The 14818-nt window shown below is 40.0% G+C and overlaps 1 protein-coding gene across 1 annotated transcript in view; it reads left to right on the forward strand.

Moving 5' to 3' along the window:
- mmd (mind-meld) overlaps positions 1 to 14818 on the forward strand; it is a 1436357-nt gene that overhangs the window by 721552 nt on the left and 699987 nt on the right. The window contains exon 4 of the mRNA XM_065226841.1: positions 4595 to 4740. Coding sequence (XP_065082913.1) covers positions 4595 to 4740 — 146 coding nt within the window. The remainder of the gene's footprint in view (positions 1 to 4594; positions 4741 to 14818) is intronic.

Genomic DNA, 14818 nt, shown 5'->3' on the forward strand with positions numbered 1-14818 from the left:
AGGAGATCGAGTAATGTGAAACTGATCGTCTCTTTCGTTGGCTCGCTTTTGGATCTGACGAACTACTCGCTTGCAGGGGAACAGCGTTGAAATCTAATTCGATTCTCATCTGCATAGAGCTTTATAACGTTTTATCGTCTTTCTCTATCTAGCACACGGAAATGGAGGGATTCATTGTTTTCCAATCAATGCGTTTCTCTCTGGCTCGCACTTCTTCGATGGATCTCTATTTAGTTGTATAACATAAGCGTGTACGTGTGTATTAGAATATACTGACAACGGAGTTGCAGCGCATCGGAAATTGGAGCTTGCTACCAGTGCTACCAAAAATACCGATTTGTATTACTTATGTACAGTAATTTCTATTTAGCATTGCTAGCTTTTACGCTGGTAAAGCGTCAAGCGTGAAGTAAGGGGCACGGTAGCTCAAAAATGTGAATGTTCTATGGATTCTGTACCCGTCTTAGGCCGCGGCCGGAGTGGACGCGACGCGACGCGACCCATTCAAGAGAATCTTATTATTTTTTATTAACATCGCGTATGAGTAGAATTTAATGAAGGCTTTTTCGTAGCTTTTTTGTCTCCAGGTTTAAAAGATCATCGGCAGTAGAGGCTTATTCTTGTGTAAAGGGCACCACCGTGGAGTTTGAGTTTTAATAAATCCCAGGTCCTATTATATTATTATTATATATTCAATGACAAATATTTAAAACAGGATCAAAACACAACTGGAAGAAGCAACGTAACATTGATTGATTTTCTCTAATGTATGTCCAACGTTTATATGACAGAGCAATTAACCATTTTATTTATCCATTCCCGGAGAGAAAATTCCATTACTTGTTGATATATTTAATTGTATACTTGTAAATACTCATTTAATAATCAGATTCGGAATATGAGTGATGGGGGAGCTTATTGTGTTCGTGAGTCCTCCGTTTAGGCTGGATTTATTGATTTAAATCTTTAAGTAGATGCTCAGCTCTTCGATGATGGAATTTTTTTAGAATAATACCATTACACTTTTTCAGCCTTCGTTCACATCATTGTAATGCATGATAACAAGTGCATGAAAACTGTTAACTGTCCAAATAACCTTGATTTTTCTGACTATTGATTCATTATTAAAGTTTACCAATATTTATAAAAGCATTCCATATTGCGTTTAAAGATTCCATGGTGCATATTAAAGATTTTGTTTCAATTCCAATAAAATATCTAATAAATCAGTTAAATGTACGGAGGTTAACTAAAATCGAGCTTATTTGTATTTTGTAGTACCGTAAAACGAGGTATCTTTGATAATGTGATCAACTTTGATAGTATAATATAAAGAATAAATTTACTCGCTGTGCGTTTTCCAAATAACAAACATTGATTCCATATTGTAGCTTAGGGTATTTCCGTTGATATTGTACATAGTTTTATATAGTATGTGTTACATATTTTACAAAAATAGTAAAAAAACCATTTTCGTGTTTTTCGCGCTTTTGAAAAAGCACGCAAACCATCACTTACGAAATGTTTTTCCGATGCAGCCATCACAAATTCAATGTTGAATTATTATTGCTTTTAAAGTTTTCTGATTATATACTCATTCAAAGTTTCATATTTATAGAACTAAATTGTTTGAGTTTCACTCATTTTTTTTCTACATTCATCGAGCATTATCAAAGTAACCCCAAATCAAAATGCAGAAGTTAGGTCACAAAACTAAAAAAATAGTGCAAATGCTTTAATTTTCGTTCAACATATTACTAACGAATTAACTCTTGGATCCTCAGTACTTGTTTTAAAAATATAAAATTTGGAAAACATTCATTGTTTTACGGTACTTTTTTATTTTACATTCATTATATTTTATATATTGCTTGACTAATAAATTATTTTTATTTCACATATTTAAAATCTCATTATATCATTGTAACTATAAGTTTCATTTACAGAAGGTGTATCAAATATCAAATCATTGTTATTTACATTTATTTTATAATAATATAATATGATATCTATGGTTTTCAGAGAATAAATTGAATATCACCATATGTTATTAAATTGTTTTACCTTTGCAGAGTTTTGCTATTTCAAGAATTAATCATTGATGCTTATTTTTATAACTCTTGTATGCTCAAACAACCTCGATTATTTAGCAAATCGATTCTTTACTTAAATTGTGGATTCATTAAATAGGCAAAGTTGAGTTCAATCATACCATGCAATTAAAATATTCATATATAGCTTGAGTGTTAAGAATTTGAGTGACTAAAATCGAGGTTTTCTGTATTTTCCAGTGGCGTTTCCTTAACCTCGATCTACCTGTGCACCAACTCTCAAAACATAAATAATAATCAATACATTGCTTGCAATAGATAGATATCGAGTAAACTAGAAGATTGAGTGTATTTTCAACCGATTCGAATATGAATATGGCATTAAATCTGTGCACCAAAGGTAAATAGAGAGGTTACGGGACGCCACTGGTATTTTGTTATATTTTCTGTGATTTAAGAAAATACCTGCATACATACATACATTTTGCATTTCACTACATATATTGTATAAATTATACATTGCATGATATACTATTACCTTTAGCTTAATATTTCAGTTTACCCAAGCAAGTCATTGAAATTAATATGAAGCTTATGAAGCAGAAACATTAAATAATATTATATGTTTATAATTATTAAGCAGATTATTTCTCGTCATGTTAGTTATTCATCACAATTTTTAGCATTATTGTTAGTATCATTCGAGCAAAATATATTTAATTGCTTAATATATCCTATACATTTCAGTGTTGCATCCACCTGTTGTGAGCTGAGGAGGTGTAGAGCTGCATCTTATTATATGTTAAATACTTCCTCATTGCAGTAGCAACTACATTATCCATATAAATGTATTTCATTATGTCATATTTTAATGTTCTGATATATTTCATTTCTCCATTGCATACATTTTCATTATATAAATAAATACTGGGTTGGGAGGGAGCATCAGGGTATCCTTCAAACTGAAACTGGACGATGGTATGATTGACAGCCGGAGTCTAGGAGGGAATAAACACTATCATTTTCTTTATCCTACCGATTCGATTGTGGTGGTGTGAATTTTACTCCAACAGTTTCAGGGCGATTGACGCGCCCTTTCTTAACAAACCATCCAGTAGGAAGCTTAATAAGTATTGCAAATTGTGTTATTCGATTTGTTGGAGCGTATCGTTGGAAGGAGATTCTTAAATTCCCGTGGATTTCGCGTAAGTGTCTCTGCTTACGGGTCCACCCCTCCGTTTTTGGCCCTTCATACAGCGATATAGTGAATTCAGATCGGTAGCTCAAATTGATCTTGCTATTAAGTGGAGCTGCATACAAGACAAGTCTTGAAGGGATGGTGGCTATCTTACATACATACATACATAGAAGCTGATTTTTGTCTGAATAAGAATCTTATTTAACATTCAATGTTCGTTGGGCTAGTGTAACTAATCCATACCAAAATCACGCCACACCCAAAATCTGAAATGCAAATTCGAGTAAATCTGCGAGACTGCGATCCCCCGTAGTCGGAGAAACTAGGATGTTGATAGATATTGAATTCTTCATAAATTTGTAACCTTTTCCCAATGTCTGAATTAGGTCTGTAAGCAAGAATGTCTGTTTAAATACAGACATGTCTGTATATCTGGCATCCCTGGCTAATGACAGTTGATGACGAGTTTTTACCAAACGAGTAGACAAAATCGTTTGTGTGCCCAGAGCGTCGTCAAAGCGCAAAAAGTCAATTATTTCGATTCGTGTCCTGGAGGCGAAGAAAACACTCCGTCCGCACCGTACAGAAATGGAGTGAGTGGCCGGTAGTTGACAAAATGGAAATGCCCCTGCTAGAATGCTTTAGCAGCGTTCGTTCGCAAATGGCATTATTTTCATTTAATTTAATTACAGTTTTAGCGAAATGGAAATTAAATTAAAACTTGCTCTCGCCACCTACCGGTTGTGGTACATCCGTCTGTTGGTACCCGCCTCAGTGTGTGTCTGGTATTAAAATGAGGAGACGCACTGCCTGGATATTGAGACATTTGACCTCTCGGCATTGAAGAGTTTAGCGAGCAATTTTGTCAGCTGTTGAAACAACGAACGGTAGAAAGGTCGGAAGAACAATTACCACCACAAGATAACCCTATTGCTCGAAAAACCAAGCGACAGAGCCCCACCCGAACTCCCAATTGCCAGAACAGGACGGGACAAAATAGGTCCAACGGTTTAATAGTGGCCCGACATGCATCTGCTTTTAAGAGCACTTTGTAAATGTCATGTACACGTCGTTGTTGGTACGGAAAGCTACTCGACAGCCAAAAAATACGCAGCCCCTCTTGACGAACTCATAAATCACCGGTAAAGGTGTGACGATGGACGATGGATGGTGCTGGTGACACAGCATCATTCGCTCTCGCACCCCGGAGCCCGGGTCGAGTTGGTTCGTCAAGTGCGATTATGGCAAAGTCCTTTCTGGATTTATTACGAAGCGGAAAATCTGATTCTATTTGATCTACTTAGCACTTTCTAATCTTTTCTCCCTTTGCTATCTCTCTCAACAGGTGAGGTGGAACGTCTACTCAAGGAGCACCAGCAGAATCAGGAGCTGGTGGAAAAGATCGGTAGAAACTCCTACCAGATCATCTACCCGGTGCAGTTGAGGCACCACGAGAAGATGGGCATCTCGACGAGAGAAGTCGGCACAAAGGTACGCTATCGCTCCAGAGCTTCCTCCTACTCTCCATCACAATCATCATCATCGTCATCCATGAATTCCATTACTACTTTCCACCATCACAACTACAACTACAACAAAAATGTCACACGCACACGCAAATCCTACTATCCCGATGATGCCACGATGAGTACCGATGAGCTAGCTAGGATGGTATGTGCTTTTGATTTTTGATCCGTTTCATGTTACCTGAGTACAATTGAAGCTGAACAATGCATTAGGTCCTAAGTAACATTGACAGATTCTGTTCGTTGATTTTCTCTTTGAATCCTCTCGGCCATGTTAAGACATTACGACAAACACGACGAGAATCGGTTCTGAACCCATGTTATTAACGAAAGAGAAACTCGATAAAGATAATCCGTTGATGTTACTTAGGACCTAATGCATTGTTCAGCTTGAATTGTGTGTGTGTGTGATTTGCAGCACCTGTTTTACTGAGTTGTTTTAAGGTTGTATATTGTGATTGCTTGTTTGATTCCTTGCACCAATGATGATTATTTGAAAATGAAAATTTAATTGCTTGAGTGAATCAACCGAAAAGGAGACCCTACTAATTTCTTCGCCACGGCAATTGTGACCTTCCATTATGATGACAATCATAGGATGAAGATTTTTTAAGGAAACCTTTCGTAAACTATTTAGCCGTTTTTGCCCCATTTTTCCTTAGGCTTATTTAAGGGACTTTTTAAAATTCGGCTATAGAAGAACACAATTGAAGACATTTTTGGGAAATGAATTGATTTGGCGTCCAAACTATTCCTTGTTTTTCGTAATAAACACCAATGCTACCGACGCCAGGAAAGCAGCTCCCACACCTGGACCCTACCAATCGACCCATCAACTCATGGACCAGGGGCCAACGACTATACTAGCTTTACTAAGATCTTATGCCTCAGAACGGTGCCAACTGGGATCGAACCCAGGCGCTTGGATGAGAGGCAATCACGCTTACCTGTGTCGCTGTATTTTTTTTTTCTTTCGTAGAATAATATGACCAACCAGGGTTTGCTAATTATTAAGATTTTTTCAGAACAAAATAGTTAGTGATGAAGTAGCCCATAAGTGGCTTTGAAATCTTGTGTCAAAGGGACGATCAAGGATCATCCTGTGCACTCTGTTCCGAGCGACCTGGATTTTGTTCCTGTGAGTCTGTGCACATGATTCCCACACCGGAGCTGCGTAGAGGATCGCAGGTGCTATTATTTGTTTGTAGACAGCCAGTTTGTTCACCCTTGAGAGGCGAGATCTACGGCAAATCAGCGGATACAGACACCTAACCAAGGCGGAACACTTGATTACGGTTTTTCCACATACGAGCGGAATAGGAGCTTTTCGTCAAACAACATCCCGAGATAGGTTACTTCGGCAGACCACTCAACCCTTGTGCCATCCATGATTACAGTACAAGAGGGAGCCGGTTTTAGTTTGGGTGATTGCCGATGGTGCATAATCAGTAAAGGCGTCAAGACATCGTTGGAGCTTGTTTGTTATTTCGCGAGGCATCCTACCCTTGACGGTTATTGCGGTATCATCAGCGAACAGGAAGAACACGCAGCCACCTCCGAGGGGAGGTATGTCAGAAGTGTAGATGCTGTAAAACAAAGACCCCAACAGACTTCCTTGCGGAACACCTGCTGGGATGGAGAACGTGTTTGAAAGGCAGCCATTCAACGATACCCTGAACGACCTTTTCTGAAGGTAGTTACGGGTGATTTTAACAAGGAATGTTGAAGTTACAAAGCTTGTATACAAGCCCATTGTGCCACACATTGTCAAACGCTTTCTCAACGTCTAACAATGCCATCGCTGTGGACTTAGATACAGCCTTGTTACTTGGGATGTTATTCATCACTCGTACTAGCTGATGATTTGTGGAGTGCCCCTTCCTGAACCCAAACTGTTCCGGTAGGAGAATGTTGTGTTCCTCGACAAACTTGAGCAAACGATTGAGAATGAGTTTCTCGAACAATTTGCTCAGCGCTGAAAGGAGGCTGATCGGTCTGTAGCTTGAAGCTAGCGTTAGGTCCTTCCTGGGTTTGCGGATTGGTATAATTTTTGTTGTCTTCCAGATACCTGGAACGTAGTGCAGTTCCAAGCATCTGTTGAAGACAGCTGCCAGCAGAGAGTGAACCCTCATGCTGAGATTTTTCAACACTACGTTGAATATTTATTCCGTCGAACCCGAGGGCCTTCATGTTTTTGGTGCATTTCTGCGCTGAGCACAAGGGGAGAAATCAAGGATGAGTACGGATTGCTCAACCTGAACTTCGAGCGGACTTTGGATGTGGAAGCCAAGCAAGTTCGATTTGGCAATATGCTCACCAATCGCATTTGCTTTCTCCTGAGGGGTGATTATGAGCCGATCGTCATCATTTTCATCTTTGAGTGGTGGAATGGGTTTGGAGTGCGTCTTGGTCTGAAGCGGTCGTCAATATTCTGGACGAGCCGCCTGAAACTTTCGTTCCGGAGTGAGACCATTCTGGAAGCAACCTCCTTGTTCAGATCGGCCATTTCACGTTTCCTCGTTAGATCTCCGGTTCTTTGGAACTGGCGTCTACGAACATTTCTCAGGTGAATCAAGAGTTGGGTGTCCCAAGTAACACATAAAACATCTTTTGAAAAAGAATTAGAACAGATTGTTGTATAAATGTATTATAAGAGATGCAGAAAACATCCTACGTTATATATGAGGTTTAAAGATGTTTTCTTCATACTTCTTCGATTCAACATTATCCAAAATAGTTTTCTTTTGCTTTTATCTTTAAATGTTATTTGAACGTGCATCTTACTGTTTTAATACCCCTATTAAACTTGTCGTATACAAAATCAATCCAGATTGACGTAAACATTGACGGTGCCATTGAGTCGACTGTCTCTTCACTCAGTGATTGACAGTTTCTTATGAGGTATTCGGAGGTTTGTTATAAAGAAAGTTTAAAATACTTTTTTATGACATCTCATAAATTAATACAACTGAAAATGTGCAGGTTGTCTTAAAAGGGGTTGAAAATACGTTTAAATAACATTCTGGCAATTAGATGTACGCTTTGCTACTAACAAAACGTCTTCATGACGGATCGAAGGCGTGTTGAACGAGAAAATAATGTTCATGCCATTGGCAAGAACATGATAGATACTTATAACAAACCTTTCATCAAGCGGTGTTGGTCTAGTTAGGTAGAAACAAGTCTACCACGCCAAGGACCAGTGATCGAATCCCATGCTCAAGATTTTTTTATGGTTTTTTTTTGTCGCTGGTTTTTATGATGTTTCCAAAACATGTTATAAGACCAGTATTTAGTTGTATAAGCTCCGTGTCTTGCGCTTTTTAGGTTGTATAAATGTATTAAATGATGTATAATAAAGTATTAGTGATTCTTTGCGTTAGTCATTACAAAGTATTTTCAACTTCTTTATGACAAGCCGTGTTGCTTGGGGTGGGAATCAATGGCAATAAACTTACCCATAACAGGAACTCGTCGGACGCACGCCTCGTCAGCCACGGTTATGGCTTGGTGGAGTCCCTCCAACGCTGATGTGCCTGTCTACCACGCGTCCAAACTGGGCTCAGTTTACGCGATGATAGTCCTTGCGCAGGCTTGAAGCAGGAGCCACGTTGCAGCCCAGTTCAGCCACCACCGGTTGGTGGTCGGAGCTGAGTTCGTTCAAGGCTACCGGCTTGGACAAGTCGATATTTGTCAGGAACAGGTCAAGCGTCGATGCCCAAGTAACATTGCAGGTTTTATCGCGGTTTTATAGCATTCTACAAATCTAAATCATGATCTACAGAACCCTCATAAAACCAAAATTGTTACTTGGGTGGGCTACCTGCCGGTGAGATAAATGTTGGCTCATCCGAAAACCAAACGGAATACAGCCCATGCTGTGAGTGGTTCAACAGCAGACGACCATTCTGGTTCTGCTGGTAGTTCCACCAGGCCTCATGGCCAGCGTTTAGAACTCCTCCAACTACGAAGCGCAAACCGGTACAGGGTATGGTCGACAGGTCCTTCTTGAATTTAGCCACTAGTCCACTGCTGGCGATACACTGTCGATATGGGACAGACTGTGGTATTTTATCCCTTTCTTGACGACGACCGCAACACACCCACTTGGAGCTGGTGCGATCAAGCCGAATAATGTTGTGGTTAGGAAACCAGAAGCTGTCGCCGGACTTTAGATGGGTATCGGTTAGAAGGCCCACGTCGATGCTGTGCTTGCGGAGGAAGTCATCAAGCTCAATCTAATTAACTCTTACAGAGCAAGCATTTCTGGTGACGATAGTTAGCGGTTTAGACACCATACTGGATGATGAAATTATCGAGGACTTGGATCTGCTCGGGCCTATTGCGGCACTTACGAAGAGCACCGGTCTTCTTGACGAAGATTTCCATCAGTTCATCTGCTGGGAACAGATCGGGGTTGTTGTTTGGCGCTGGTGGTTGTCTCCAGAATCCAAGGGGGGTTTGGCAGAATCAAGAATTTGCTTGCCTTTGCTGGGGAGCACGAAGAGGCGGAAAATCCTCCGTCCTGAATGCTGGGGTTTTGTCCTTCTTGCGTCCTGGTTGATTGTTGCTTGACGCCTGCTTTCGGATGCGTTTGAAGTCATCGCGTTTGGAGCACTGTCTGTCGGAACCTTGATGTGCACCACCACAGTTGGCGCATTTTAACGCCACGGCTCCATCCGCAGGGCAGTCAGAAGTGGCGTGTTCGTGAGCGCAGTAGCTGCAGCGTGGCTTGATGTTACAGTTCCGGGTACCGTGTCCAAAATTGAGGCACCGCTGGCACTGCGTTACGTCACGATGGCCACCACGGTATCACTCCCACCGTACGATGATGGAGTAAATCGAGCGGATGGCTTGCAGCGCATTGAGCGTCACCGTCCCTTTCTGGAAGTGCACCAGGAAAAGGCAATCCGGGTACGTCTTCAAGTTTTCGTCTCTCCTCGTCATCCGAAAGACTGCGATGGGGACCAGCTTGTACCGGTACTTGATTTCGGCTTCGATCATCTTGGGGTCGAAGTTTGGTAGGCCCCTGATGACTACCTTGAAGGGCTTCTCACCGGTCACTACAGCTTCTCACTGTACCTATCACTAAAAAAAACTCGACGGTACCGCTATGTATGCTAAGAGAGAAAGCATTGTAAGTCCCTCCTACTTGGAGAATTATGCAATCAAACGGCTTGCTATACCTCGCCCCCATCAGCATAAAATCTGGGATTTTATAAACCGTTCTATATCATAATTTTCCAAGTAGGATAGATTTTCATAGATAATCTAAAAGGTAACGTCTGATAATTTCAGTGCTTGGAACAGAGGAAAATCCTTTTTTCCCATCACAGAAACACCCCGTTTTATAATGCAAAATAATGGATGTGCGTTCACTAGACGCATGAAATCGTTAAATAAAACATTACACAGTACCAAAAAGTCATGTAAATTTCCGTGTCCTGAGACCGACACATGCAAGCGGCCCAAATGACATAAGAATCAGTTGAAAGAAACGAGAAAATAAATTCAATCAATCGTACTTTTCGTCGAGTTGCGTATGTTTCGGTTTGAGAACACTTAATTTTACATGACATGTTGTTTACGTTCCATAATTTACGTCAAAGATGGATTACGTATCGTGTAAAATTAGTTATTTTTAAGTGTGTATTTAGAATATAGGTTAGAGCGCTACTTCGTCGTAATCGCCCATCTCCGTTCTATACACAGCAAAAAAATAATTTTGATATCACATCAAAGTGGATGCACTACAATCATGTCGAAAATTTCATGTAATTTTTATGACCACATAAATAAACAAATGCAGTAAAAGCAGCGTAATGTCAGTTCATGCATTGTATTAATGATAATTTTGTCCTTTTTAGCAAGTAATATTACACCATATTTTCGACATGATTGTAGTGCATCCACTTTGACGTGATATCAAAATTATTTTTTTGCTGTGTAGATAAGAAAGGATCAATAGTATCAATGATTTCACCGTACACAAATCAATAATAGGTTTGTTCCCATGCGTTAGTTCATAAGCTACAAGATAAATCCTGTTAGATCACATTATCCGTAGGACGAAGAAAATCTAATGGCGTTTCAATGCTTTTGGGCGGAAGTGAAACTCGTAGAACGAATTTAGAATCAAGAAGTAGTGTTAGATTTTAAACAATATCTCAACAACATGTGACTCTTTATCAAATCCAACGGTACGTATGGAAAGGTAAATAAATTTAAGCCATCTTTAACAGAAATATTCCATTTTTAGTTTAAACTCGTTCAGGAAAGAGAGTTAAAGCGCGGGTTGCGCTTAGTAGGACGGAAATCAGATAAAAAACCTATATTTTTTTTTATTCATTTTTTTAGATAAAAGATGTACCGAGAATTACATGGAGGGCTTTCAAGGTAAATTGTTCTGATCGCGAGATATTCACGATCAATACCGAAACTTCGCATAAATGTCCAACCCGTTTTGTGCGTGTGCTGCTGATTTTCACTGTTGCCCAATGATTAGGGAACGTTCATAAATAACGTAGTAGTTGAGGAGGGAGAGGGGTTTCAGAAGTTGTGACCGGCCATGTATTATGTTTAAGGTCACAAAAATTCTACGTCACTTATGGAAGAACCCAAATTTTACTTCCAAGGCTGTATCCCAATGGGCGAATCCAATTCAACTCGTGGTTAAAAGTAACAGATGAGTTATTGAAAAGCCCTGCTATCCGAGCGTGGTTAATTCTGACCAACTAGAACTTAATTTTGGCAACCGTGGCTGAGTTCTGTTTGAAAACCGATCAATTTCCGGGATTTTCTAACATTGAAAATTGTTGGAAGCGAACCAGCCTAAGGCTGAAAGCCTCCTAAATAAAGCTAAATTAATTAATTAATTAACATTGAAAATAACTTTCAAAATGTCACGTTTAAGCACTAGTTAAATTTAACTCAGCAATTGGGACACAGAAGTATTTCTCGATTACTTTTTCGAAGGGACGTATCAGTTTTTGTAAACAGCACTTTGATCGTCGATTTGGCGTAGCTGGTAGCTCACCACGCATGCTAACACTAACAAAATATATAGTGGTGATAGTATGCGTGGGCGAGCTGTCGAGGCGACGGCGCTGCCAGCAGCCAGTGATCTCGACGGTAGCGACGCGCAAGGTTCGAGGTACAAAACTCGAACGCTGCCCTCTTGACAGGAACCGCAGCCTTCCTACATGCTCACCCGCCGTATGAAGCGAAAATGAGTTGGGGCACAAAAGCAGCGCTCTTTATAACTTTTCAGATCCAAGCAGCACGATGTGCAACCAAATCAAATGGTACTCGATTATGAAGACTGGGTTTGGGGAGAGTGTTCATTTCATGAAAACCGTGATAAAATTTTCTCTTTTTATTTGTACATTTTTCAACAGTTTTATTTATAGAAAATGTGAAAAAACATTTATTGTAGTAGATTTTGAGAGTTATTTCCTATCGATTGGTGTATAAGGATTTTAGTTACATCAATAAATGACAAAGTTATAAGCGTTCAAAACCTAACACCTTTTCGTGACGGTCGCAATTTTAGATTTTAGATTTACCCCCAGGACCTTCCCGTAAGACGTTTATGAGTATGTGCAAACATGAAAGGTAGCAACACATCGAAAACACGTTCATCTCGAACACAACATTGCATGTTCAATACCGAAGACGCTTTTCAAAACCATATGCATTTGTAGCCTTTTTTCAGTTATTTTACAGCATGACGCTTGAAAAGCTGGCTTGTTTTGCGGAAAAAGTTTGTTGGGAAATCAAGAAAATGATAATATACTAAATTATATATTCAGTTAAGGTGTTCCAATACATTTCAATATACAAACTGCATACCTTTAACGTGTTGCATGGCTGCAACAATGGCGGGACGCGACAATTAAATTTCTTGATTGTTTCGATGTTTTTAACAGCACACACGCCAGCTTGTCAGATTCGCAAATATTGAACTATTTCGTCTTCAAAATACCAAAAATTAAAAGCTCAGTCAAGGATCGAAATGTGCTATTTCTTGGTCGCTCAATTCCACATTCTTCAAAGCTGCTAAGGAATTCTTTTAAAAACGAATTTAGTCCCATTTACAGCTTCCAGAAAGCGTAAAATTCCTGAATTTTAAATTACCCATTTCTACAGCCTCCCTCTCCCGATCCAAACTCCGAAAGAATTGCACCCAAATTGCCACTTCAGTCGTCGCTGTCGTAAAACGATTTTATCTCCCCGTTTCACACATCCTGGTGATGACACGTTCTGCCCCTGCTGTGAAAACACATCATCCACCAAAATGACAGACATCAGTAGCGTTTACGATTCCGTTTTCCGGTAAGGTTTGACTTTTACGCGCCGCAGTAAATGACTGATAATTGATAACTTTACTGCGTCACAACCGCAGCCCAGCAAATTCCAACGTGCGTCCCACAGAGTGCCGCATATTAGTTTTACGGTACAAACTTTCCTGGCAACGAAAAATAAAAGAAGTGGATTCCCATCATTGTGCATTTATCTACCTTGACACACACACACACATACACACACTTGCAGTCAGTAGGTAGTGAAGTTAACGATGAAAAATTATTGATAAAAGTTTATGATGGATTTGTTTTCACGAACGCTCGTCCTCGCCGGAACATAAACATAAATTTTCACCTTCTCCTTTTCCCACATCGCTCGACGAAGTTGCAGGAAGAGAAGTTGATCTATCTTACGGCGACGTTTGTGCGGGACAATCTTAGATCCGGTGAGTAAATTCTCGCACACGAAAACATATGATGTGCATCTCCGTGTGCCGTGGTAAATAGCAAGCAGCTCGTGTGCAGTGTGAGTGCCGAGTTAACGAACCGAGGGAAAATGGATGGAACGTGCGGAACTTGCCGGAAATGGATCATAAATTATTTATGCTCGATTGTTGAGTTAAGTTTTTCGTTGGGAGCAATTTGTGCTTCGCATCGTTCGGAGGTATAAAGATGAGGAAGTACCGTCGTTTGGGGTGGATTTCGACACTTTCATAAGCTGATGTGCTTTGTGCGAAATTGTATCCTGTAAATTGAGAGCGAGCAGGAGTGGGAGGTTCCATTTGCTACGGTTGTTAATTGGAAGCTCTCTAAGCCGGTACCATGTCTGCATTCGGTTATTGGGTGGTCAGCACAAGAACAACCGAACAATTGTTCAATTATCCAGAACTCCTAGTTCGGACCAGGAATCGATCCCACCGGCTTCGAGTGTGGTCTTGCTATATAGATGAACCTTCACCGACTGAGCTAGCGAAGGCCTCACAGATAAAATAAAAATTACATGGATGCATGAGCCGCTTTGTTAGGTACAAAATAATTCAGAACCTGATAAACTTACAACCGGGATCCCAGCGAAGGTGGAAATGGCAGCCAGTATCATTTTTTTACGTCCCCTATACTCCATTAACAAGATTTTCAAGTAAAAAATAAATTCTCCTTGTTCTCCTGTACAACTTTATGCAAGTCGGCAAAATTCTGAGATCTTAAGAGATATCATTTATAGGAAAGGTGGCCATTTAATTACCAATGCATAAAAAAAACCTTCCCATAAAATAATCTGTCTTGGCGATTCTAATAGCACTTGATGGTCTGAAACTTTTAGCTGCAAAATAGATCGCCAATAGTTCTTTAGTCGTGGCAGAATAATTTTCCTCGGCTTCAGAAAGCGTACGAGAAAGGTAAGCTATTGGCCTTCCCTTTCCATCTACTAATTGTGTTAAAACCGCTCCAACCCAAGTAACATTGCAAGTTTTATCATGCATTTATAGCATGCTACAAGTCTAATTCATAGGCTTCAGAACCCTCATAAAACCCTAATTGTTACTTGGGAATAGCAATATTGGAGGCATCTGTTGTTTATTAATTTATTTGATAAGGCTCCATCGAATTAACTTTACAGAGCCGAAGAATCTTGGTCACTATACAATACATCTAAAGGAACAAAACAATAAACACTTTATCTTCCGCTATCCAAAAAGACTCATTCATCAGAACGGGAGCCGCTTCCAGTGGTTTCATTGA

This window comes from Ochlerotatus camptorhynchus, unplaced genomic scaffold, assembly GCF_037179485.1.
Source record: "Ochlerotatus camptorhynchus isolate MF236.1 unplaced genomic scaffold, CSIRO-AGI_Acam_v1.1 ptg000262l, whole genome shotgun sequence".
Lineage (NCBI taxonomy): Eukaryota > Metazoa > Arthropoda > Insecta > Diptera > Culicidae > Ochlerotatus > Ochlerotatus camptorhynchus.